The sequence below is a fragment of the Convolutriloba macropyga genome, chromosome 11 (genome assembly GCF_964194025.1).
Source record: "Convolutriloba macropyga chromosome 11, txConMacr16.3, whole genome shotgun sequence".
In the NCBI taxonomy this organism is placed as follows: Eukaryota; Metazoa; Xenacoelomorpha; order Acoela; family Convolutidae; genus Convolutriloba; species Convolutriloba macropyga.
Window position 1 is genome coordinate 13,793,053 of NC_134478.1, and position 26,005 is coordinate 13,819,057.

The 26,005-nt window shown below is 31.8% G+C and overlaps 1 protein-coding gene across 1 annotated transcript; it reads right to left on the reverse strand.

The window, feature by feature from the left end:
* Positions 1-1,220: 1,220 nt before the first annotated feature.
* LOC142349489 (uncharacterized) lies at positions 1,221-24,094 on the reverse strand. The gene is made up of 4 exons (XM_075401084.1): positions 23,691-24,094; positions 9,809-9,992; positions 7,214-7,501; positions 1,221-1,834 (listed from the first exon to the last, which is right to left on the reverse strand). The coding sequence occupies exons 1-4, from the start codon at positions 24,037-24,039 to the stop codon at positions 1,555-1,557; spliced, it is 1,101 nt and encodes a 366-aa protein (XP_075257199.1). The 5' UTR covers positions 24,040-24,094; the 3' UTR covers positions 1,221-1,554.
* Between the last annotated feature and the right edge of the window lie 1,911 nt (positions 24,095-26,005).

The window sequence follows — 26,005 nt, forward strand, 5'->3', positions numbered from 1 at the left end:
GTATTGACCACCCAGAGTATTCCAGCACTGAACCTGCCAGTTTCATTATTGACTTGTAAAACCAGTAAAAGATCGGAATATGTGGTCATTATGTCCAGAAAAAAGCAAAACAACAATTCAGACTGTTTAGAGTTATTCGATAATAAAATCAAAAATGTGAAAATTTCAAAAACATTGAAAGTTATTGAGCATGTCTGAAAAGCATGCAAAATGCATTTGTTTTTGTGAGAACACGTTACCAAAGAAAACAGCTACCTGCATACCGCACTCTGAGTGCATACTGATACTGGAGACAGCAAACGGTTTTAATGAGTGCGTTTAGGGTGATTTAGTGGTGCGTTTCAGTTGCATTCGTGTTGCGTTTGGTTGTGCGAGGGTTCCGTTTCGGATTAATCGTGGTGCGTGATGGGTGCGGTTGCATAGAGGTATAACCAGCACAGGTATGTTCTTGAGCTTCTGGATCATTTGGCAGGGCTATTCACAAACTCCCAAGTTTTTGCAGGTAAATTCACTATCTCCCGTTTCAATTAGCAGGTGTATACGCGATCTCCTGGGTCACTAGGCACGTGTATTCAAGATATCCCCGGTCACTTAGCAGACTTTATCAGGAGCTCACGGTTCAATTAGCAGGTGTGTTGGCGATCTCCCGAGTCACTTAGCAGTTGTAAATTCTGGAGTGTAATGTAATCTCTTATATTCTTTATAATTTCCTTTCTGCTGCAATATTTCCTTTCTGCTGCTCTTTTGTATTTTCTCTCGATTTATTCAGATTTACTTCATTTGCATCGTCCTTCGAATTGGCATGAAGTAGTGTAGTAGCGTTACGCATAGTATTGTCTTGGCATGCTTGTACAGTGAAGTAGTATGGTGTGAATTTGCCTGTGGTGTAATGCAGTACGCTGTGGATATGCCTGGTAAGTGATGCTGTGTTTTAGTGTTGAGTCAGGTTTAAAACAGAATTTTTTTTGGGCTGACAATAGTTACACAATAATTTTAGTTAGGCTGATAATTGCGTGATTGTTGCTATGGAGGGGTACAATCGCGATAAAAACAGAAGTACAATTTTAATCTGAAAAAAACTGATCTATGTACAAGTGTAAATACGTCCATATACAGTTTCTGCATTTACACTGGTTCAGTGCTGAAATACTCTGGTTGGTAAGCCCAGGATATTTTCAAACCTCAAGTCTTTTTACGAGCAGTTTATTTTCAGGGCTTGGTTGTGACTAAGCATAATAATCATTGACCAAATGATCGTAGTTTACAAATTTATCATAACAATTTCATCGCTTTAAGAAAAGGAAAAAAACTATACTGTGATCATACCCTTAATATGCAAATGATTGACGAGGGCCGAGTTGAACGTTGCTCTGTAGTTAATGTTTGTGAGAAAATCCCCCTCCATACTAAGATGGGGTTGACTTGCTATATGATGTCTTGCCTAATTGCAGCATTTACAATTTATGAATGGCATAATTTATATCTTATGTCACTATCTAGCGGCGATTTTAATTAAATAATTTGGCTACAATTCCTCAACCCGGGATCGATAACTCAGCTGTTGAATTTTGAGTATTCCGGCATTACGAATATTCTAGGGTTTTCTTTCACAATTCTATCGATTTGTCTGATTTGTTCAGGCGTCCAGTCGGCCCCTTTTCTGGCCCGATTAGCCTCATCAAATGTTCCCTTCACCACACCGTCAATGTATTCTCTGTAACATTCCAATTCGAGAATTGAACAGAACTTCTTGGCTATTTTAGCTGGATCGGCGATTAGGTCTTCAAGTTGAATTCGGATGTATGTGAAATTGTATTCTTTCATCATTTGTTCGCTGAAACATTGATTAGGTTTAAACCCTTTCCTTTAATGCCCCCCCCCCCCCGCGCGCGCGATCACTAGGGTCCCCTCCACCTCTACCCAACCGAATTGTCTAAATTTTGTTGATCAAGAGCGAAGTTATGTCTGATCAAAACTGTTTTTTTTTTCTGGATGCATCTGATAATAAATAAGATAAATGTATATCTGGTCGCTAAATATAAAAAAGTGCGCCAAAATTGATTCTTGAAAAGCAAATGATTGATTTTTTTGGGGAGGGTAGGGCGAGGTAGGTGGGGGTGTTGCATGCGCGTGTGTGTGTGTGAGAGAGTGTGTGTGTGTTTCTGTATGTGTGTTTGTGTGTGTGTGTGGTTGTGTGTGCATGAGTGTGTATGTGTGCATGTGTGTGTAGGTGTGTGTGTGTGTTTTTATATGTGTATTTATGTGTGTATATGTGAGTGTGTATGCGTGTATGTGTGTGTGTGTGTGTGTGTGTGTGTGTGTGTGTGTGTGTGTTTATGTGTGTGTATGAGTATGTGTGCATGTGCGTTTATGTGTATGTGTACCTGTATGTTTATATATGTGAGTGTGTATGTGTGTGTACATGTGTGTGTGTTTGTGTATGTGTGCATGTGTTTGTATGTTTGTCTAAGTGTGTGTATGTGTTTGTGTGTGTGTGTGTGTGTGTGTGTGTGTTTGGTGTATGTGTATGTGTGGATTTGTGTTTGTATGTTTATGTGTATATGTGTGTGTCTGTCTGCATGTATCTGTGTATATGTGTGTAGGTGTTGTGCATGCGTGCGTATGTGAATGTGTCTATGTGTCTATGTGTGTGTATGTGTGATTGTGTGTGTATAGGTGTGTCTGTGTATATATGTGTTTTCATATGTAGGTAGGAGTATGTGAGTGTTTACGTGTGCGTATGTGTGTTTGCATGTGTAAGTATTTGTAGGTATGTACGTGTGCGTGTATGGGATGTGTGTGTATGTGCATGTGTGTGTTTGTGTCTGTATGTCTGTGTGCTTTTGGGTGTGTAAGCGGTGTGTGTATATGTGTAAGTATATGAGTGTGTAGATGTAGGTATTTGCGTGTGTGTATGTGTCTGTATGTGTTTATGTGTGAGTTTGTTTGTATTTGTGTGTGCGCTTGTGTGTGTATGTGTGTGTACGTTTGTGTTTGTGTGTGTTTGTGTTAATGTGTGGGTGTGTGTATGTGTGTATTTGTATATATGCGTGTGTGCATGTGTGTTTTGCCAGTGTATGTGTGTATATAAGTGTGCATGTGTATGTGTTTTTATATGTGTGTATGTGTGAGTGTATGTGTTTATATTAGTGTGTATGTGTTTGTATGTGTGTGTATGTTTTTGTGTATTTGAGTGTGTGTCCGTGTGTGTGTGTGTGTGTGTGTGTGCGTGTGTTTATATTTGCGTGTAAGTGTTTGTATGTGTGTGTATGTTTTGGTGTGCTTGAGTGTGTGTCCGTGCGTGTATGTGTGTGTCTGTGTGCGAGCGTGCGTGGGTGTGTGTGTGTGTTTGTGTGTGTGTATGTGATTATAATTGTGTGCATGTGTTTGTATGTGTGTGTATGTTTTTGTGTATTTGAGTGTGTGTCCGTGCGTGTATGTGTGCATGTGTGTGTGTTTGTGTGTGTGTGTGTGTGTGTATGTGTTTATATTTGCGTGTAAGTGTTTGTTTGTGTGTGTATGTTTTGGTGTGTTTGAGTGTGTGTCCGTGCGTGTATGTGTGTGTGTATGTGTGTGCGCGCGTGTGTGTGCTAGCGTGCGAGTGGGTGTGTGTGTGTGTGTTTGTGTGTGTGTGTATGTGTTTATATTTGTGTGCACGTTTTTGTATGTGTGTGTATGTTTTTGTGTGTTTGGGTGTGTGTCCGTGCGTGTATGTGTGTGTGTATGTGTGTGCGCGCGTGTGTGTGCTAGCGTGCGAGTGGGTGTGTGTGTGTGTGTGTTTGTGTGTGTGTGTATGTGTTTATATTTGTGTGTACGTGTTTGTATGTGTGTGTATGTTTTTGTGTTTGAGTGTGTGTCCGTGCGTGTATGTGTGTGTGTGTGTGTGTCCGTGCGTGTATGTGTGTGTGTGTGTGTGTGTGTGTGTGTGTGTGTGTGTGTGTGTGTGTCTGTGTGTGTGTAGAAGGGGTGATTGTATGTGTAGGAAGTGTGAGCTTAAATCAACTGGTTAATGGTGAAAGTTTGTATACAATTCTTTTCTTCAAACTTAATTTTTCCAGCTCGATTATTACCAGCAATTCTTAATTACTGAAACCTATGATAGGTGAACCTGAATTTTAAGTCTATCATTCAGAAACAGAAACCCATTTTCAAGTTTCAAGTCGTGAAAAAACTACTTCAACTATAAAATATTAACTGCCGAATTCCAAGATTTTTCTCAGAGTCGTAAAAAGTGATGAAATCAAACTGTAAGTCAACAATAAATAATTTTTTCTCTTTGCATAATTCCTGACTTAGTTTCCAGTTTTTTTTCTTATGTTTTTGGTACATGATAACATAGGGAGATGTTGTATTGATATCTCTCGAAAAAGCCAGCTTCTAGAATAAAGATTCCATCTTATGGATCAACTTGTGTTGCTGGCTCTTGGAATAAAGATGTCATCAGAATGGGCGTTAGACATATAGATTACGTGGTTCAGTTTATGCCTACTGAGCAAATTTTGCGTTTACAGGGAACCATTAGCGGTTTCACATGCTAAGCCAGATTTTCCAAGCTAATTTTGCAGAGTCAGCAAACTTTGAACAAAAAATTTGAGTTTGAAAATGCCAGAAGATCATGAACATGTATATCAGCATGTCTTGTATACAGGAACATCTGGCTCTGTATACAGGAACTTTCTCATTTCACTTTTGGCGCTGCAAGCTTACGCTTTTAATCCAGATTTCTTTAGTCACAATAGAGAAAAGTTACATTCTTACGTTGCAAATTGAAACTGATATAATAGTAGAACTGACAAGGAGGCTTGGTAATGTGCCATTGCGCATAAAGTTCTGACCCTGCTCATCCACAGTTTTTGCTTAACTGTCTACCAAATGAGGAACAAACAGAAAACCCCCAAAAATTACTAGGTAACAGGTGCATAAAAAAGAAAAAATGCAAAACTGAATAATATTTTTGAATTTTTCGAAAAAAATACTTTCAAAGTCACGAAAGCCAATAAATACAAAATAAAAACCAAAAACAATCATTTATTTGTTCAAAAAACCCGTTAAGGCCTGTAATTTTTCAGAATATGTCTTACGTGTACAGAAATATGTGAAATATGTCGAAAATTGTAAATTAATTTACTTAATTTTGCAAAAAAAACCGTGTCGAAGCCAGTAATCTCATAACGAATTCTTTGAAAACATTTGATATTGTAAAATTTCACTTTACTTTGAAGCCAACAATGTCATATATGACCTGTTATTAACGAGACTGGGTAACAAATAGACAATAAGAAGAACAAAAATGCGAATCTAACTGATTCTTAGTTTTGAAAACAACTGTTTTCAAAGTCATGAAAGCAATCAGCTATCTACTAAAATCAGACTTTCAGTCCATCTATTATTCCCGAAAAACCAATGAGACTTCTCATTATCCAAGAATTTTTTAAAAAGCAAAGTAAAAACCACATTTAAATACAAAAATAAAAAATTCAATTAACTTCTTCGAAAAAGTGGTGTCTAGGCCGTTAAAACCATCATTGAGACCTTTGAAGATTTTGATATGTTCAAATGTGCCTTATTTCGAAAGCCATCATTGTTATATGTGAAAGGACAATAATGTAAAACAAAAATTGTGAAATCGAGTTAAATCAAAGCTACAAAACAATAATTTAACGCAAAAAAATCAACAAAGAGGTGCATTGTTTATTCAGTAGAAGGAACTAGCTTTTTTTGCTGACCCTAAGCAACCAGGGTACCAAATTAAGATAACAATAGTGGCAATTTTCAATAAAACAATGTTTTTTAAAAGTCAAATAATTTCAAAGGTCAAAATGACCAAAAATTTTTGAAAAAAACTAGATACTTTAATGTGGAGCTGATAGGGATGTTAGTTGGAACTATCACCAGTGAACGTTGATTTGAATTGATCTGTTTTTAAATTAATATAACAAAGAAAGTTTTTTTTATAAGACCGAATGTTAACAATCCGAATTCTTTTTGGATTGTAACAGTACAAGACTGGTCTAAAACTAGCCTTGCTAATGCTGCTCGTCCATTCCATTAAAAACACTTAATTTGTGCGAATTTTATATATATATATATATATATATATATATATATATAATTTGTTAGAGAGAAATCACAAACAAATGCTTTGTTTTTGATAATCATCAAAAAAGTTGTCAAAAAAACGGCAAAACTTTAATTACAGAGCACTCTCAATGGAAGCGGAAGTAGAACTAACCCCTTTGGAGTTTAAAAAGACTGTGTTAGTGGGTTTTGAGTGTATGCTTCCGGCAAATTTTATCAAATTGGACTAAAGAACATTTTTTGTGCTACCCTTAATGACAAAGCTAAATTTTGAAATATATAGTCAATAATTTTGACACAAAAATAAACCAAATACTGAACAATTCCTTTTTCTTTTTGAAAATAAAATCAGCAACACTATTTGTAAGAATTTTAACGTATGTTAGCAAATTCACGAAATTTTAGGCAAAAACTCCGGAAAATGTGAATAAAAATAACGCAAATCGGTCACTATTCACAAACATTTAAACATCGGTAACCCGCTCTAGAACAAGAAATTCAAAAACATCTTTTTAGTTCCATATTTTGGCCCGACCGGCTTTTTAATTATACCATTTACAACTCTGTACGATGAATATATCGATCGGTCAAAATTGTCTGAACAAAAAAACCCATTTGAGCATATAGTTCCCTCCCTCAAGAGGGGTCGGAACAAAAATATATCCATCTATCTCCATATACGCCTATCCATGTACTTCTGTATCCATTTATATATGTCATTGAGTCTTAATTGCAATTGTTAGCTTAGTAACCTCTAACTCAACAACAAAGGAGTGCTGGAATAACTTTAAATACAATTGAACAAATTGGAACAAAATTTTTTCTTTTAAAACATGTAAATTACTCATATTCTAATCCTCCACTTTATATATGTCTGTATCGTCTGATCATTGTTTCTTTCTTTGCATAAATGGTTCATATTTTTATCACATTATCCCGCGTCATCCCGAAATGTCAGCACGCGAGTTCCTTTTTGCTAATCCAGAATCTCGAACCAGGGACCGACAATATGATTGGGCAAATACTGGGTGCGAACCCGTTAATCTATCCCCTCCTCATTGTATAACTTTCGCTCATATGTATTCTAAAGAAATGAATTTAGAGAATTTTTTCTGTTTCTATTACTGCAGCTTACCTAGTTTCTGCGATCATTTTCATATCATCTATCATGATGTCTATCTCGTCTTTATTGGCTATTTTCGCTGATCCATTTCTCACAGCATTTCTCATCGCTTTTCTGTATGTTTGCCATCTTAAAGGGGGTTCTATCTTGGAATAATTGCGAAGATGCGTCCAAATAAGTTGGCCAGTTTTTGGATGAGTAAACTTGACTGTCCGTTTCGCGATACTTTTTGTCACAATCATGTCAAACGGATTTCTGACAACTGAAACTCCGACCAATTCGAAGCCCTGGTCAATTAGCCTAAAACATAACTGGACTGGACTGGACTGTTTTTGTTCTAGGCGAAAAACAGTAATTAAGAAGCAAATAAAATGAAAATGGAATGAAGCGATTCAAATTAATAATAAAACATGGAGGCTCGGTAAGGTGCGATCGCTCATAAGGTTCCGACCCCGCTCATCCATAAATTTGGCATAATTGTCTACCAAATGAGAAACAGATAGAAAAATCCAAACATCATTTTTGGGAATCCCAAAAAATCAAAAAAAAAAAAACAAAAAATCCCAAGTATTCTTCAAAAAATAGTGTATGAATGAAAAGATAGCCTCCAAAGCAAATAACTCAGTGGAGTAAGAAATGATGCACTGAATTGATGATATATGCCAGTATTAAGAAAGCGAGTTAAGACAAACAGCAAAATCAAACAACAACAACATCAAACATTAATTACATCAAAAACTTTATGCCCGTTATAGAAACAAAACTTAATAACAAAGTCAACGTAGAGTCAGGCAAAACTGGAACAAAACAACATAACGTGTAATCTCCAAGAAATGATATGGAACAAGTTCATAACAAGGCTTAGTAAAAATTAGACAGAAAAGAACAAAAACACTGAAGTCACAAATTCGCATATTATTTTAAAAAACAAATAGTTTCAAAGTAATAAAAGCCACTGGAAATCCCATAAGCTTACGCATGTCAGTGTTTTTGAAGAAGGGCATTAATACCTGTCAGTATTCATTTTTTTTGCAATTAAAAAAGAACAACAAAAAGACAACAAACAAAATTTCAATTAAAACTTGGCAGAAAACGATGTCGAAGCCGTAAATCCATAATTTGGCCGTAAAATATTTCCGATTGCGCCTTCTGTAAACGCCGATAATGTAAATTGAAGCTTTTCATTAATTAGACTAGGTAACAATTAGACAAAAGAGAAAAAATGAAATTAATTCCAAAGTGATGAAAGCCATTAATCACAAATTGAAATAACTAAATAGGTTCATTTATTCGTCCAAACGAAGCCCTTGAGATCTGCATTAATTCAGAATATTTCTTGCGTCTACAAAAAGAACGCGTCAAATATGACAGAAATCAAATTAATTTGGTTTTTTTGTGAGAAACCGTTTTCGAAGCCAGTAAGGCCATAAAGAATTCTTCAAAAAAATAAAATTTTCTGACACCAATCTCTTTTGCCACCTTCCTTTGACACCAATAATGTCATATTTGACTTGTAATTAACGGGACTAAGAAACAAAAAGACAATAAAAATAATAAAATTGCGAATTAAAAAATTTTTTTTTAGATAATTGTTTTCAAAGTCATGAAAGCCATCAGCTATCTACTAATATCAGTTCGGCTCATCTATTTCTCTATGAATAGCCAATGAAACCTGTCATATTACAGAAAATTTCATACGACTTTTTTTGTCTTTAAAATAAAATCAACAACACTATTCTTAAAAATTTTAACGAATTTTAGCGAAATTGATGAAATTTTAGGCAAAAATTTCGGAAAATTTGAATAAAAACAACGGAGTTCACTTTACTTTTCTCAGAAGTTTAAACGCGATAACTTCCTGTAAAAAAACAAAAAAGAAGAAATCTTTTTAGTTCCATATTCTACGCTGGACGAGCTTTCCAATGATACCAGTCTCAACTCTCTACTATAAATATTTTGATCGGCGAAAATTGTTTAGCATATAGTTTTGAGCATATAGTTCCTCCCCCCTCAAGAGGGGTCGGAAGAATGAAAGTTATAACTAAATTGGTCAGAAAACGCAAAATTTTTGTTCTTGTAAGACCAGACTGAAAATTTCGAATAAAATTTCTGACAAAGAACGATTTTCGAAGTTCTAGACAATATATACATTTTGAAGTCTTGTCCATCAATGTTTTAGAGCACAAAACTCAATTAAATCTTTTTTGTCCAAAACTTAAGAAAGGTTTTTAAGAAAAGAAATTAAAATCTAACTTGCTTTACTGATTTGAAAACAAAACAATTTAGATATGTATGGCAACTTATTATAAACTTCTGGAAAGAGTATTCCGCCGATATCGGATATGCGAAGACTGCAATTGAATTATATTGATTATGAAAAGACCTTGAGTGGATGTGTGAAAAGACTTTAGGTTGAAGTCACCTGGGAAACATTGATCAAAAATCTTTGCAAACATTGTCCTGTGCTCTCGGCAATGCGATTAATTTAGGAAAATTAACATTGGTCTTGACTATATCAATCTTTTCGTATGATCGACATCTCGGCCTGGACAAAATGTGCTACAAAATTTAGTGAAAACTTTACTTTGAATGCTTTTTACCACTCACTTGTTCACGCCTCTTCTGAAACCTTCAGGGTCATTTCTGAATGCTTCTCTAGCTGCAGCTGACTTTTTGACCCCAATGACTTGAACTGGCTCTACAAAAGTACCCTTGAACGAACCCATGTCTATCTTGTAACTAATCCGTTCATGTGTAGCTATTCTGCATATTTCTTTTGTTGCATCAAAAGCTAAACAGAACAGGTTTTGGAACAGTTTGTTTTTCCCCGGAAGTTTACGAACCTCTATAATTGGTATTTTTAAACCATTGCAGAGTAAGGATAGTTATTAGGTGAAAAATTTCATTAGGCGCAAAATTTAATTATAAACGTGTAAAACTTGCAAGGGTCATTTTTATGGGCAATCTTGTTTGCAAGGATCAATGTCATCTTTCCTTGGTTCCACGAAAAGATGATAAAAGTGAGCAATAATTGTGATTCCTAAGACTTTAAACTTTAATTTAGGTTATAAATACTAAAAATTACCAGGAAATCTGGAAAGTGACCGCCCAGGGATCGTCACCTCCCCTTAGGCCTTTAAAATTATAGTCAGTGTTAAAAAAGGTTTAGTCCCAATTGGAGAAAAACGCCCCCAATTTTGTTCACAGAGAGAGCAGAATAATTTGATATTTTTTATTTCCCCCTCTACAGAGAAAATGGCATGGGAGAATCAAAAGACTTTTGAAACTGCAGACGTTTCGTTCGAGGAAATATGTCTCCATAACTTGCCTGGAAAAAGTCATAAATCAATTTTCCCTGCTTAAATATGGCTACCTTCTTGCCAAAATTGACAGTCCGTGTTGTATTATTACAATTTATTTAGTGTGGGCAGAAACAGATCGCAAAATGACCAAATAAGCAGCAAAAAGTGTTGTATACCTGAAGTGCACTAATGTGGCTCAAAATCTCATTGAACCAAATAAATCCAAATTAACCAGACAAAATGACATATTTCGGTGTTTCTGCCGTTACTGCGTCAGGCCTTCAAAAAATTTGATAAAAAATGCAAGAGCACATATGAATTGTTAAAGTTCCAAGTATTTGATTTGAAAAAATAAAAGAAAACTTGTTAAATTCTTTTACCCTGAAAGATCGATTTTTTTTTCTGTTGAACGGCTTTTTAATTGTTAATTTGTGTGGACATTGAACCCAACTATAAAATAGCCAATTTGTAGTAAAAATAGGAAATCCATCCTTGAAAGCTGTTGACCAATTTTTGTGTGTAACAGTATACTGAAACGTTAATTAAAAGTTAAATTCCAACCAAGATTCCAAAGGGTTTTTCCCAATAAAATGTATAATATTTTCCTTTCAATCTTAAATTCCTTGGATTTTCTATTCTTTTCATTTGAATAGTTTTATTTATCACATTCTGAAATCCAACTGGAAGAAAAAATATTGTCTGCTGTGCTAATCATTGCACCACCTAAATATGTACAGTTTTATTTTAAGCAAGTCCTCGTAGAACTCAATGATGTTATGATATCAATTAGAAATCACCATTCTGCACCGCTATTTTTTTGAAATCTGTTTTGAGAAAATAATTTAAATTAATAAGAGTTGAAATATCAAAATCATGTGAACTTAATTTTAGATTTGCATTTTCTAAACACGTTAAAAAAATTTTTTTGGGAGCTTTGGAGATGAGCCCGAGAGAATAAAGTAACTGTCATCCTTTTAACTTTTTGTTTTGGTAGTAGAAAATGGTAATTCAGCAGGCAAAAAATATTCAAAAACATTTGCTAAGTAACATTATTAAGTTCTTTTTAAGCAATCAAACAAACAAAAAATTAATTTGAATTTAATTGTTGCAGTGAAATTTTCATGAAACTGTTAGTTTGTTTGCCAGCATATTAAAAACATAAGGTTTATGGGTTTTCATCAAAAAATTTTGCAATACCTTTGGCATGACTTATAAGTTTGTTTGATTATGTCTTATCAGTCAAACATGAACGAATAACATGGTACGGACATCACGAGCATCTAACACAAAATATTTCCATTCTTTTCATTTTTCCATTAGAAATGAACCACAAATGACCAACTAAACAGTAAAAAGTCTTGTATGAAATGCTTTATTGTGGCTCAATTCCTCATTAAACTGAATCAATTCAAATTACTCAGGAACAAAGGCATCTTTCTGTGTTTCTACCTTATTGCGTCAAGCATTTAAAAAATTGATAAAAATACAAGAACATATATGAATTGTTTCAGTTCCAACTGTTTGAATTGACAAAAGATTAAAACTTCTTAAATTCCATAACATTGAAGGATCAAAATTCTTTTTGTTGATCGGCTTCATAGTTGCCAATTTGTCTGGTCTATGATCACAACTATACAATAACTTAGTAGTATGAATGAGTCGGCTAATTCAGTGGAATTTTGTAGATGAGATTTGTAGTTTTACTAGTAAATGCATTCTTGAAAGCATTTAAGCAATTTTTTTTGTACAACATTATCATGATACGTTAATATGAAACTGAATTACAAACAAAATTTCAAATCGTTTTTTCCAATAACATGTACACTGTTTTTCTTTACATTTTTAAATTTTATTTTTGGGTTTTTGATTTTTTCAATTTGAATATTTGTTTTTCTTTGAATACTTTGAATAAAACCTAACTGGAAGAAATTAAAGTATTATCCGCTGTGCTCACCATTGTACCACCTAAATTTCTACAGTTGTGTTTTAGGCAAATCCCCATGGAACTCATTGGTGATATGATATCAATTACAAATCAAAATTCTTCACCGCTGTTTTTTGAAATCTGGTTTGAGAAAATCATTTAAAATGTTAAAAGTTGAATTGCCGAAACCATGTAATAAATTCTTTTTGCGCAATCATACAAACCAAAAGTTAATTAAAATTTAATTTCTGTAGTAAATTTTTCACGAAATTTTGCGTTCGCGTGTCTGCATATTAAGAAATATGAGGGTTTTGAATAATTTTTTTTGAAAAATTTTGCAAAATGTTTCGCAAGGCATAAATTTGTCTGATTAGGTGTCTTACAAGCTAACTTTGAAAGATTATTAGGATACAGACGTCACGAGAATCTACCGGAAACATCTCTGTTCTCTTCATTTTTCTATCAGAAAAGGACCACAATCTTTTTCAGCCTATATCAGTCAAGACTTTTGACAAAATATATGTTTGCAATACAATGGTCTACGGGCATCAAGTTAAACGTGAATGGAGTGTTGCTGACTCACAAGCCTTCATTGATATAATCTGGAAAGGGCTCAAATTATGCATGTGAACATTAAAAATGAGCGAATTGATCAAAAGGAATGAAATCATGGAACTAAATCACAGAAGCAAGCGTGAACTACATTTCAAATGTATTTGGGTAAAAAAAGTGGGCCAGTAGTTGAAATGGGTGAATTTACCTTACAAGCTTGATATCAGCAGCCGACGGTAACTAAGATGGCAGCTTTAAGTTGCTCGTAATTACGTTTACTTTGCACGTAAGTCCCCGAGTGTATATGATTAAAAGCACCATGTGGACCCTCCCGTGAGCCGTCAAAAATTAAGAGGTCAAAACTCCCGACTTGTTGTGCGCGGTAACAGCCAGCTCTGATAAGACCAACTTAAGGCGCAACCCAATACTAGAATTCTTAAGGTACACCACAGTCTGCATTTAGTATGATCACGGCCAACTCCATCGGCGTGGTCTGAACAGAGCATAATCTAGGGTCTCTTTGGATTGATAACAGCGTTGTCCGGGGTCCGAGTAATGTGTACACGGACTATAACCCGTGATCTTAGTACCAATCAAACATCTCCACATCATTAACATAATCTTTTTTATCTGGTTGTTTTTGCATTAACTTTTCATATGGTTTAAGTATACCCAGATATAACATTTGATATGTCATGCACTGTTCAATATTAGCTGTGGCACTATCTGGAAAGAACGGATACTTTTTAGTTAGCTCTTTTGACTCAATATGATATTTAATATCAATCGTATATATGAAATCTATATTAGTAGATTGAGTATAACTATTACCATGACATACTCTTGTTTCACCATTAGATAATGCCTGTGTCATTGCTGCTGCATATAATGAACTGAAACCAATATATATTAAATATTTCCTTTTACAGTCCTTTATTGTTTGCCAATTTTTACAAAGAACAGGAAAGTTACCCGATAGCAATGATAACCCACTTTTAATACCACTTTGAATTGTATCATGTATACCAACAGTATCTTCTTTATAATATTTTACTTTAACATTTTTATACTTCAAACAACATAAAGAATATAATCCAAGAGTAGATTAAAAATAGCAAAGCTATATCTCATAACATTCCAAACACACTTCTAAATTTCTCAGACACGTCAACCATAAATTATACATCACTCTTTATTAATATCATTAGACAATCCCTAATAGTTTTGCATTTCTTATCATTCAATCGTCAACAGCTTGTTGGTAATTACTGTCAATAATACCACATTGTTTAAATTTCGAATAGAACTCCTCTTTGCTATGTAAACAGGTATCATTTAGTTTATTTATATCATCAAACTATTCAAGGAAATCTACTTTTATAAGGAAATCTACTTTTTCTTTTTTTCAATCTGTTTTGTTCCACATTCAATTTTAATCAATGTTTTAGAAAACTTTATTGTAACATAGGTTTGTACTGATATAGTTGTCTTGAATCTTAGCTAATACTTTAATTCTAATTTTCGTAGCTATCATTTTTTTTGAGAAAAATGGTTAAAATATTCAAATCGATTATGGAAGTACAATGGTAGTGTATAACAGCTAGCCTTATAGTTATAGTTGCAGTGTAAGTAACCACTAAATTCAACATTAAACAGATCATAATATATAACTGCCGCAGCTGAGATTTACGTCTATTTGAAGAGTTGGTAGATTTTCATTTTGAATAATAACAACACTTTTTAACTGCTTCTACTATAACTGTATTTTTGTTAGCCATCATACTTATTTTAACTATATCTTTTAATATGTTTTTATAATGTTTTTTTTCAGCAAACCACTCAGATACACTAATACTATCATTACCATCATCACAGTAACTTTCATGTTTATCATCTAATATATTCTAATAATCAATCTGAATATATAAACCACAAGCAACAGGTATGTGTTTACTGTGGACTGTTTTATATTAGAAGTCTGCAAACACGGTAAATGGTTCTCTATTCTAATAATCTTGTTTATCAAACTCCAAGTAATCTTCAAGATGGAAAATTCTTCTATCACTTCGTTAACAAAAATCTAGACGTTTGTTAACGCATCTTCAGTTCTAAACGATGTACAAGTTTTTAAACAAGGACAAGTTATATGAAGTGATTTACGTAATAGGAATGACGCATCTATACAGAATAACTAGCGTCCATTATAATATAATTTATTAGAATTCTTAGGATAATCATGATGAATCATAACTGTTTTTTGTTTTAATTCAGATTAGATACATTGAAATTTATTTTATCTTCAATCGAATCAATCTTCAAGTGATTATAATCATAAAGTGATGTAATTTCTGGTAATCTTATCTCAAAAAAATCTTCGGGTATATAATAACTAAAAACTTTTTGAGGGTTATGTTTAGCAAGATGTAATTATGATATCAAAGACGATAGTAAACAATTTTTTGTCTTCCTTCTGTATATCTGGTATATCTCTCTATGGTGAGTAAACATATTATCCAACACTTTGATAGAAATTTTGTATAAAAGTTGTACGTTGTTTAAAACTATGAACAATATTACCTGATGTATAAAATTTTCCTGGTTGCAACTTCGCTGCAATCTCATCTTTCAAATTAGTTGGATATTCTTGAATATTATATTTTGTATTCAATGTCTAAAATGTCAACTCTTATTCTTTCGGCTCGGCAGGTTTAAAATAACGTACTATATCCCTTGTAGTAATTTCTTTATATGGATTAATCCAATGTAAACCTTCTAATACATGAAAGAATTTAGTGTCTCCATGATTATCTTGAGTAACTATATTCTGTTTATCCTTCATTCTACGTTGTATGCCTATTTATATAACTTTATATATTCAACTATTTTTAAATTTATCTCTAACATCAATTTTAAATTAATGGTCGGATTTTTTTGTCTGCTTCTATTTGAATATCTGTTGTTGCCTGTTTATTATAACCAAATGTATCATTAGTAGCAGCCTGAGTAGTATCATCAGTAAAAATGAGTTGAATGATAATTAGCACGTTATTTATATTTCAAAATAATAATCTTTGTAATTCAATATAATACACATCAAATTGTTGTTCAAAAGAATTAGTAATATCATCAAAAAAATCTTAACCTTTTCAATAGCATCTTCAATAGCATTGTCTCTAAAAGATAAGCTACTTTTTTTAATGTTTACAAGTCCTCTCAAGTCTCCTCTCCTTATATTTCTATTTGATACAAGTTCATCGAAGAATTCACATATAGTTTTGTTATGATATAATTCATCCTCATAATTATTATTTAGAGCATTTACATCAATCAGAGTATTAGGTTCGTAATCATCTAAGAAATCACTCCTATATTGTCACCCATTTTTTTAAATAGTTAATATAACATAATTTTTCACACATTGAAGATGTCCACTAATTGTGATAAATTCACCAAGAAATCATGGTGTGAGAATTATAGTCATCATCTCTATTCAAACAATTCTTACAGTTTCACAATACGTTTATCCTTTTAATTCAGGATAACAAACAGCAAATTTTTCAAAAGAATTAGTAAGAGCATCATTAATATCAAAAATCTTATCAACAGCTTCTTCAATAGAATTGTTTCTAATAGCTAACCTATTATTCTTTTTATGTTTAAACGTTCTCTTATGTCTGTTAAAATTTTTATACAATACCAATTCATCACAAAACTCACATTCAGTTTTTTAAGAATTAGCATGATCATAACTAATATCATAACTCTTTTCAAAAGCATATCCAATGTTTTTGTTTTTATTAGCCAAACTAAAATTTTTTTGTTGAAAAGTTTTCTCCTGTCTATTAATTTTCCAATTTATTACCCATTCATCATTGCATTCACATTTAGTTTTGTTATGATATAATTCATCCTCATAACTATTAGTTAGAGCGTTTACATCACTCAGAGTATTAGTTTCTTAATCATTCAAGAACTCTCTCCTATCTTGGCCACCTAATATTTCTATTTAATACTCATTCATCACAGAATTCACATTTAGTTTTTTTTCTGTTATAATTCATCATGATAACTACTATTTAGAGCAATTAAATCAATCAGTGCACATCTCTCATTACCCTTATGAACTCACTTTTATCTTGATCACTCATATTTGTAAACGGAATTCCAAAAAATTATAATATTTCACCACCTAAGAATATCTGCTAAACGTGATTAACGCAAAAAAACTATGATGTTAGTCTTATTGTCATCATCACCAAACAAATATACCTTAAAAATATGACAATATAAAAATCTGTGTAATTTTGGGTAATACATGGCAATTTATTGTTAAAAAATTCACCATGATCATCATTGAAACCATAACTTTATTCAAAACTATCTTGAAATTCTTTGAATTGTTTCTAAAAGCCAAGCTTTAATTCCTTTTAAGTTTATACTTTTTCTCATGTCTTATAATATTTTTTATATACATTCAGCACAGAATTCACATTCCGTTTTGCTATGATATTATTCATCATCATAACTATTATTAGAGCAATTAAATCGCTCATGGTATAGTGTTCATTATAGTTTAAGGACCTATTTCTATCTTGGTCACCCATTTTTGTAGACAAAATTTTGAAATAACGTAATTTTACACAAATTAAAAAAGGCCACTTATTGTGAGAATTCGTCAATAAACCAAGATGTGAGGCTTAAAGTCATCATCATCAATTAAATTCACCTTATAATTTGAAAAAATCTGAATTAATAGCCAATCATCACAGAACTCATATTTAATTTTTTAAAGAATTCATTGTTCATTCTTAATTATTTGGTGCTATTACATCAATCATAGTATTGTTTCATTATCGTTTAAGGTCTCACTCCTATCCTAATCACGCACTTTTATTGACAAAATTTTGAATTAATATAGTTTTTCACAATCTAAATATGTCTACTAGATGTGATAAATGCATAAATAAAGCATGATGTGCGCCTTATGGTCATCATAACTATTCAAAATTAACTCAAAATTTTGACAATATAATAATCTTTGTAATCCAGGATAACACACTGGAGTTTGGTGTATAAAACAATTAGCATGATCATCATTAATACCATAACTCTTTTCAAAAGCATCTTCAATGTTATTGTTTTTATTAGCCCAAATATAATTTTTTTATTTAAAATTTTCTACTGTCTATTATCATTCCAATTTATTACACATTCATCATAGCATTCACATATAGTTTTGTTATGATATAACTCATTCTCATAATTATTATTTAATGCATTTACATCACTCAGAGTATTAGTTTCTTAATCATTCAAGAACTCTCTCCTATCTTGGCCACCTAATATTTCTATTTAATACTCATTCATCACAGAATTCAAATTTAGTTTTATTTCTGTTATAATTCATCATGATAACTACTATTTAGTGCAATTAAATCAATCAACATAGTTTTTCAAACATTGAAGATGTCCACTAATTGTGATAAATTCACCAATAAATCCTGGTGTGAGAACTATAGTCCTCATATCTGTTCAAACAATTCTTACAATTTCACAATAGGTTTATCCTTGTTATTCAGGATAACACACAGCTAAATGTTCAAAAGAATTAGTAAGATCATTATTAATATCAAAACACTTATCATCAGCCTCTTCAATAGCAATGTTTCTAATAGCTAACTTATTATTCTTTTTATGTTTAAACAATTTCTCATGTCTGTTTAAATTTTTATTCAATACCAATTCTTCACAAAACTCACATTCAGTTTTTTAAAAATCTAATAATTCATCATAACTATTATTTAGATTAGTTACATCACTCATAGTATAGTTTTCACATTCATTTAAGAACTCACTCCTATCCTGATGACACACATTTTTAGACAAAATATTGAATTCACATAATTCTTCACAATCTAAAATAGAAATGTCCACTAGATGTGATAAATGCACAAACAAACCGTAATGCGAGTCTTATGGTCATCATCACCATTCGAATATATAATATACAAGTTTGACAACATAAAATTCTAAGATTGTATATACAATGGTAAATTCATTCCTCTTTCCATAGGCATCTTCAATAGTATTGTTTCTAAAAGATAAAACAAGTTTTTTTTCTGTTAAAACATTTTTTCATGTCTATTAATATTAGTATTTAAAACCCACTCATCTCAGATGTTGGTATGATAACACTAATAATTAGAGCAATTACATCAATGAGAGTATAGCGTTTCTTTTCACTTACGAGTCCACTTTTGTACAGATCAACCATTTTCATTGACGTAAATTTGGAATGGTTTAAAATTCAAGCAGTCCAAAAACCTCCACTAAATATGATAAATTATAAAAAACCATGGTGTCAATCTTATAGTCATAATCACCATTCAAATACACTTTACAAATTTGACGGTGTGTTAATGATTGTTATTCAATATAATACACAACAAATTGTTTTTCAAAAAAAATTTTAAGATAATTGGTAATATCCTAAATCTCTTCAACGGCGTCTTCGGTAAAATTGTTTCTGATATCTCACCTATAATCTTTTCAACGTTTAAAAGTTTTCTCATTAAAATTTTCTGTTTGAAAACTTTTCATCGCAGACTCCACAATTAGTTTTGTTATGATATGACTCATCATCATAACTATATTTTAGAGCACTTAAATTAGTCATATTTCAGTTTTGCTTATCATTTATGAACTTGCTCCTATCTTGATCACTCATTTTAAAGGAGAAATTGTCAATATAAAATGGCTTTTCACAATCTAACAATCTAAAAATGTCCACTAAACGTCATAAATGCATAAATATACCGTGATTTGAGTCTTATGGTCATCACCATCATTCAAATATATCTTACAAATTTGACAACAAAAAACCCTTGTAGCTCAAGATAATACAACAAAATTTATTATTCGAAAAAACCTTTGTAACCCAAATACTACAGATAATACTACTGATGAAGCTACAAATGATGAAACACTGATAAAAAAGGGATTATTGTAAAATGTGCAACACCAGTAATATACAATAATTGAAATAGACAAATTAATTCTTCTGATCATAAAATTAATGTCGATATTAGATATAATAATAATAATTGGACATACGAAGTTACTGAATTCAACATAGTATTGACTATATACAAATTATAGTTACTATTGATATTTACGAAGACTCTAATTTCTTTCATGTGTTAGAAAAGTTATGTTGATGTGTAGAATTCGGTACAAGATAAAAAGTACGTTATATTAGACCTACCTAACGGAAAGAAATTTAGAATTTTGACATGGGTAGAGTAATTAACACTCAAGAAGATACAACCAAATTGAATAATGAATTTGAAAAAGATGAAAGAAAGAGAATTTAGTAAACCACGTTACCTTAATGAAAATGATAGTGATTTTATGATAGTGCCAGATAATAGGCTGTGTTGCCATTGAAATTCGGAGAAACAGCTAATATACAGAATGAAGATAATAATTGTTTACTGTTGTTTTTGATAGCATAATTACATCCTGCTAAACACAACACTCTGAGATTTTTTATTTATAAAATATCTGAGTACGTTATTGAGATATTATTACCAGATATCACACCATATTGTGATTATGCACATTCAAAAAGATATCTGATATAAATAAAGGTTTGAAAGAATCAAAGGTTTTAACCTGATTGATAATATAAAAAACCAGGTCTAATTAATCTGGACTATCATAAAGTTTGTACTAGATTATGGAGACTAAATATTATGTAAAAGTGTGTCAATGTTATTACTTAAATCACTTCATAAATGGTGTCTTTGCTAAACATCATATATGAATGACGATTCGTTGAACAAACATCTAGATTTTTGTAATGAAGTTGGTAGAATAAGAGTACATGCTGATGATTACTTAGAGTTTGATAAGTGTCATTATAAGAATAGAGGAACATTGATTATTGTTGCAGACTTTGAATGCAAAATAATAGACAGCATACATAGACCAGTAGCTTGTGGTTTATATATTAAGAGAGATTATCAGTGTTTATTAGATGATAATTAGTTAATTTACTGTCATGATGGTAATAAGAATAGTACTAGTGTATCTGAGTGGATTTTTGATAGAGCTGAAAGTTATATTGATTTTTAATAAAGATATATTTAAAGAAAGAAATATTTAAATGAAGATATATTTGAACGAAAAATTAGGATTAACAAAAATACAACTGTGAAACAAGCAGATAACAGTGATGTTGTTATGGTAATGAAGATCAATATAATTAACTAAATGGATTAGAAATCCATACTGATGCAGATTTAGATTATGAATCGTTTAATGGCCATTTTAGAGGTTATTGTCACTATAACTGTAACTATAAGGCTCTGTGTAAAACAGTGCCATCCTCTTTCTATAAACGATCTAAATATGTATGGTAATCATCTATTCATAAATAATGCAGTTAAGAAAAGTAGAATGAAAGAGTCAGCTAAGAATGATGAGAAATGTAGCGGTACAGATCTAGGTAACACAAAAGTATTAGATATGCTTAAGCTCTTTCATCCATTCAATTTGTTTTCTACTAGTAAAGCATTGAATAATAATGAAAATGTTACATTAAAAGGACATACGTTAGAAAACAGAAATGGTCTATTTCCCTACGAATCTTTTGATGATATAAATAAGCTACAGGATAAATGTTTACCTAATATAGGAGGTTTGCATTCAACTTTAAAACAATGCGGTATTAGGGATAGTGATTATCAACAAGCTGTTGATGACTTGAAAGATATGAAATATAAACGATATGAAATGAATGATATTAAATGGAAACTACTTCTGGATGAACTTGGTTATGTGGTTTGAATTGTAACAATCATATATTTAAACATCACACAAAAAACTCTTGGTCTACATGTGGTAATAGAAGCGGGTTATCATCAGTATTTGCTATCTGTCATGTTCATAAAATAATAAGCAAACAAAAAAGAATTATACCAGTAAAGAAAACCATCTAAAATTTTTTGATTTCAATTCTGTATATGCAGAAGGAATGCTGCAAGCATTATCCTATCGTGGATTGAAAGTTTGTAATGATACTAGTCATACTAATTCTACTAATAAAACAGGTTACATATAAGCTATTGTTGCTATTGTTACATATAGCATGAGTGAAGCGTGATAACTAACAATTATCCATTTTTTCCAAATAACACCGCAGCTAATATAGAAAACACATTTCACGACATATCACATGTTATAAATGAGTAAATATAAACGATTTGAAAAATTATTATTAAAAAATAAATAAAAATTTATGTTATCAATGGTGGCATCTTACATTGGAACTTAGATCACAGGTTAAACTAGAGCATATAACAAGAGAGAAATTTTAATACAAAAATAGCTAATGGTTGAAACCTTACATTTCATTTGATTTCAAAATCGTAAAAAAAAGAAGGGAATGCAAAACGTGATAAGTTAGGTGACACATTCCTCAAATTAAAGAGCAATACATTTTATGGTAAAACAATAGAGAATGCACTTGATAGATAAGATATAGAATTAGTTGATGATGTTGACAGATATACCAAATTACTGAAGAAACTAGTCTTAATTATAGTATACCATTTAGTGATGACTTAGTAGCTGTACATAAAACAAGAGGCAATGTAAAAATTATATAAATTCAATTATATAGGATTTCTCGTATAAGGAAAAGCTAAATTTTTATTAATAAAGGTATATACGATTAACTCGGGAGGTACTTAGATTGCACCTGTCTCTATAATGATACAGATAGTATAAATGTAAATATAAAAGTTCCTTGTTCCTGAATGTGGTAGTATTGAGCAAGAGATAGAAAAGGTTAGTGTTATGCTAATTAATAGTGAGCTAAAAGAAATGACATACCTAAGGATGTAAAATTAGAAGGAGTTTTTGTAAAGGCAAAAGCATATTGTTATGATACAATTAACTTTGAAGAACAGAACAAATTAAACGGTATAACAAAAGCAACAACCAAATAAAAGAGCAGATTATGAAAAGCTATATATTATAAGAAATATAAGTATGTAACTAATTCAAGTATTGATAGTAGTAAACATAATGAAATAACAAAAAACAATATAAGATAGCTATAGACTCTCTTCATGATAAAGGTAAAAGATATTATAATGGCGTGTTTAGTTTTTGTCATTGACCTGTGAAACAGTTTTATTATGCTGTCGGTTTATATATAGTAAATCAAATTGTCATTTCAGAGCTTGTATGATGTGATCAGAACCATATTCAGAGTCTCAAAAATTTGATCGGAACCAAGAAATTCCACCGGAAGAAAACAACCAGTACCCCGAGAAAGAGCTATTAAAAAAGCACTGGCGGCATCATTTTTTGAGAAACACTGCCCTATTTTAGTTGAAGAGAAAGAAAGATAACGCTAGGGCAAAAAATATTTCGCGTTATTGAGTAAAATTTTTATCATTGTTGCGAACAATTTTTGCTGATGAACTCAGAAGACATAAACAGATTAGCGTATATATTTCTGCTTTCTGGAAAAAAAGACATATTCACCTATTTATCACTGCTTCTTCGATAGTTAAATCCGTTTTCTGTTAAATCCCCAGTGTGTAGCCCAAGTGGCCCCTGAACCCGACTTAAGTCAGTCTGACATGGGCTAGCTTGGACCGAGCATCTTTCAAAACGAACTTTGAAATTCGATGTTTACCTGTGTAATTATAATCAGATAGTTCTTCAAACAGTCCCAACTCGTTTGCAATTAGTGCATGAGGGTGTGCGTCTATGATTCGCCCAGTGACTGTAGAACCAGATCTGTCAAACCCAAAGAAAAAGACAAATTTCTTCACACTTTTAATTGTCTCTTCTGACCAGTTTTCACACTTATTTCTGGTACCTAGAAATCTGTACAGAGATATTATGTTTGATGATGAATTTGCAGTTAAAAAATTTGCTGGCTCACAGTTGCACGGAACAACTTGATGACTTGGAAAATAATTGTAGATCACGAAAACAGCCAACAAAAAGATAATAATAACCGTAAATCGTGATTTATTCATTTTGAGATACTGAAAAATCAAACAACATATGTACACTCAAGTATTGTCATCGTAATGAGGCTTTGAGTGTAATGAGAAAGTACAAATTATATTGAGATTAATGGTAAAAGCTCATTTGTTTGTTTTTGTTTGCTCAGGCATCGGTCAATCAAATCGAGAGCAGCCCCCTTCATTACATTAAACAAAGTACAAAATTTGAGCTCGATTGTGAACGGATGATAGCTGTTAAAGGCTCATATTACTAATTGTTGATTGATAACCGAACTCATCTTCTCAGCAAGCTATTAGCTATTAGTGCACGCTTTTCCCGTTTTTTTGGGATTTGAAAAATACATCAAATCGTTTACAATTTATCAGGCAACCAGTGGCTGTGTTAAAAACAAGAGGTTACTTGGATTATTTCTAATATTACTCAGATATTATAAAAATGAGAAAATAAAGAAAACTTTCCAAAATTTAATTTCAAGTACTATTTGGAAAAGTGTAGCCCATATAGACGAAGTTTGGAGCAAATCAGTTGAGATACTAACATAGTTGAAATTCAACGAGCTCTCTTTAGAAAACCTCTGCTGCAATTTTTCTACAAAAATTATGTCAGTTTCAAATAAAATCAATCTACAATCCACAAGAGTTTGGACTATATTGGTGCACTGTTTTATTTAAAATTCGAATCGTTCTTTTTTTAATTGGTGACTCAATCGGAGATTAAACTGGTGACTGAATCAGACGATGTGTTTTAGAAGACACCCAATGCCGCACGTGAAAAGAAGTGCTTAGGTCAATCTGCAGTACAAAATTGAAGCAGAGAGAGTATTTAGGGTGGTTTTGTTCATGCATTATTAGTTTGTCTCAATAATATTATTAGTTAATTTATTAGCTACTTCAATAGGCTAAAAATAGTATATTTTGAACCTTTTTGACAATCTGAGGAAATTAATACTTCTATATAAGATTTTGTGCTCTAGTTGCCATATAGCACTTTTTCAACATTTCTTCATTTTTTTGGCAGTTGGGGTCGTAATTTGGTTAAAGTTAGTTATTTTAACGTATTTGGTGATCATTGATTTGATTGATGTCGACCTTAAGTCGTGTTTGTTAAAACAAATTGAGGAATTTTTATCAAGTTTTGTTTCGTTTTCGATTGTCTTTAATAACAATTTTGCCTTTTTCTTCTGATTTTGAGATTTTGAAACAGTTTTTCAGTTCAGTAGTTAAAAGAGGTATTTATTAGGTATTTCTAGTAGAAGTAACAAATCAAGGTTACACTGTCTGTGCAAATGATATAATATAACAAGTAAAACAATATTGTTACTTTTTTTCTGTTTTCTGTCTTGGCTTTCAAACTTTTATATAATTTGAGCTAAGGTTGTAATTTAGCCCTGTTAAACGCTTAATAACATTTTTTGAAAATGTTTTCAGTTTTTTTGCCAATTGGGTTCATTATTCGGTCAAAATTAGTTGTTTTAACGTATTTGGTGATCTTTTGATTTGATTGATATCAATTTTAAGTTGTGTTTGTTAAAGCGAATTGAGAATTGAGTAATTGGGATCAAGTTTTGTTTCAATTTCGACTGTCTTCAAAACAATTTTGCCTTTTCTTCTCATATTGAGCTTTTTGAAAGTTATTTTGCTGGTTAATTAATAGCGAGATACTTGTCAGTTAATTCTAGTATGAATTGACAATTTATGGTTATACTGTGCAAGTTATATAATATAAAAATTCAAACTGGTTTTCGAATTATTATTTTTGTTTTTTTGTTTGTTAGCATTTACAATTTGTTTCGATTTCTCTGATAGATAAGTATGAATCACTGATCGATGATCGATGGTTATGTCGGCACAGCTTTTGGGAAGCAGCATTTAGCATTCTTAAGGATTTTTTTTAACAAAGGATATTGTTTCTTTTTCTTTTTTTACTGCCATTGGCAATATTTTAGTTAATTCAAAACTTTGATCTCCTGACCTT

What these genes read in the sequence shown, in the direction of transcription:
- LOC142349489 (XM_075401084.1), bottom strand. Translation starts at nt 24,039, where the DNA reads ATGAATAAATCACGATTTACGGTTATTATTATCTTTTTGTTGGCTGTT. An exon ending in ATCTGATTATAATTACACAG is followed by an intron (nt 9,993 to 23,690) that starts GTAAACATCGAA and finishes TGTTCTGTTTAG; the next exon opens with CTTTTGATGCAACAAAAGAA. An exon ending in AAAATGATCGCAGAAACTAG is followed by an intron (nt 1,835 to 7,213) that starts GTAAGCTGCAGT and finishes TCAATGTTTCAG; the next exon opens with CGAACAAATGATGAAAGAAT.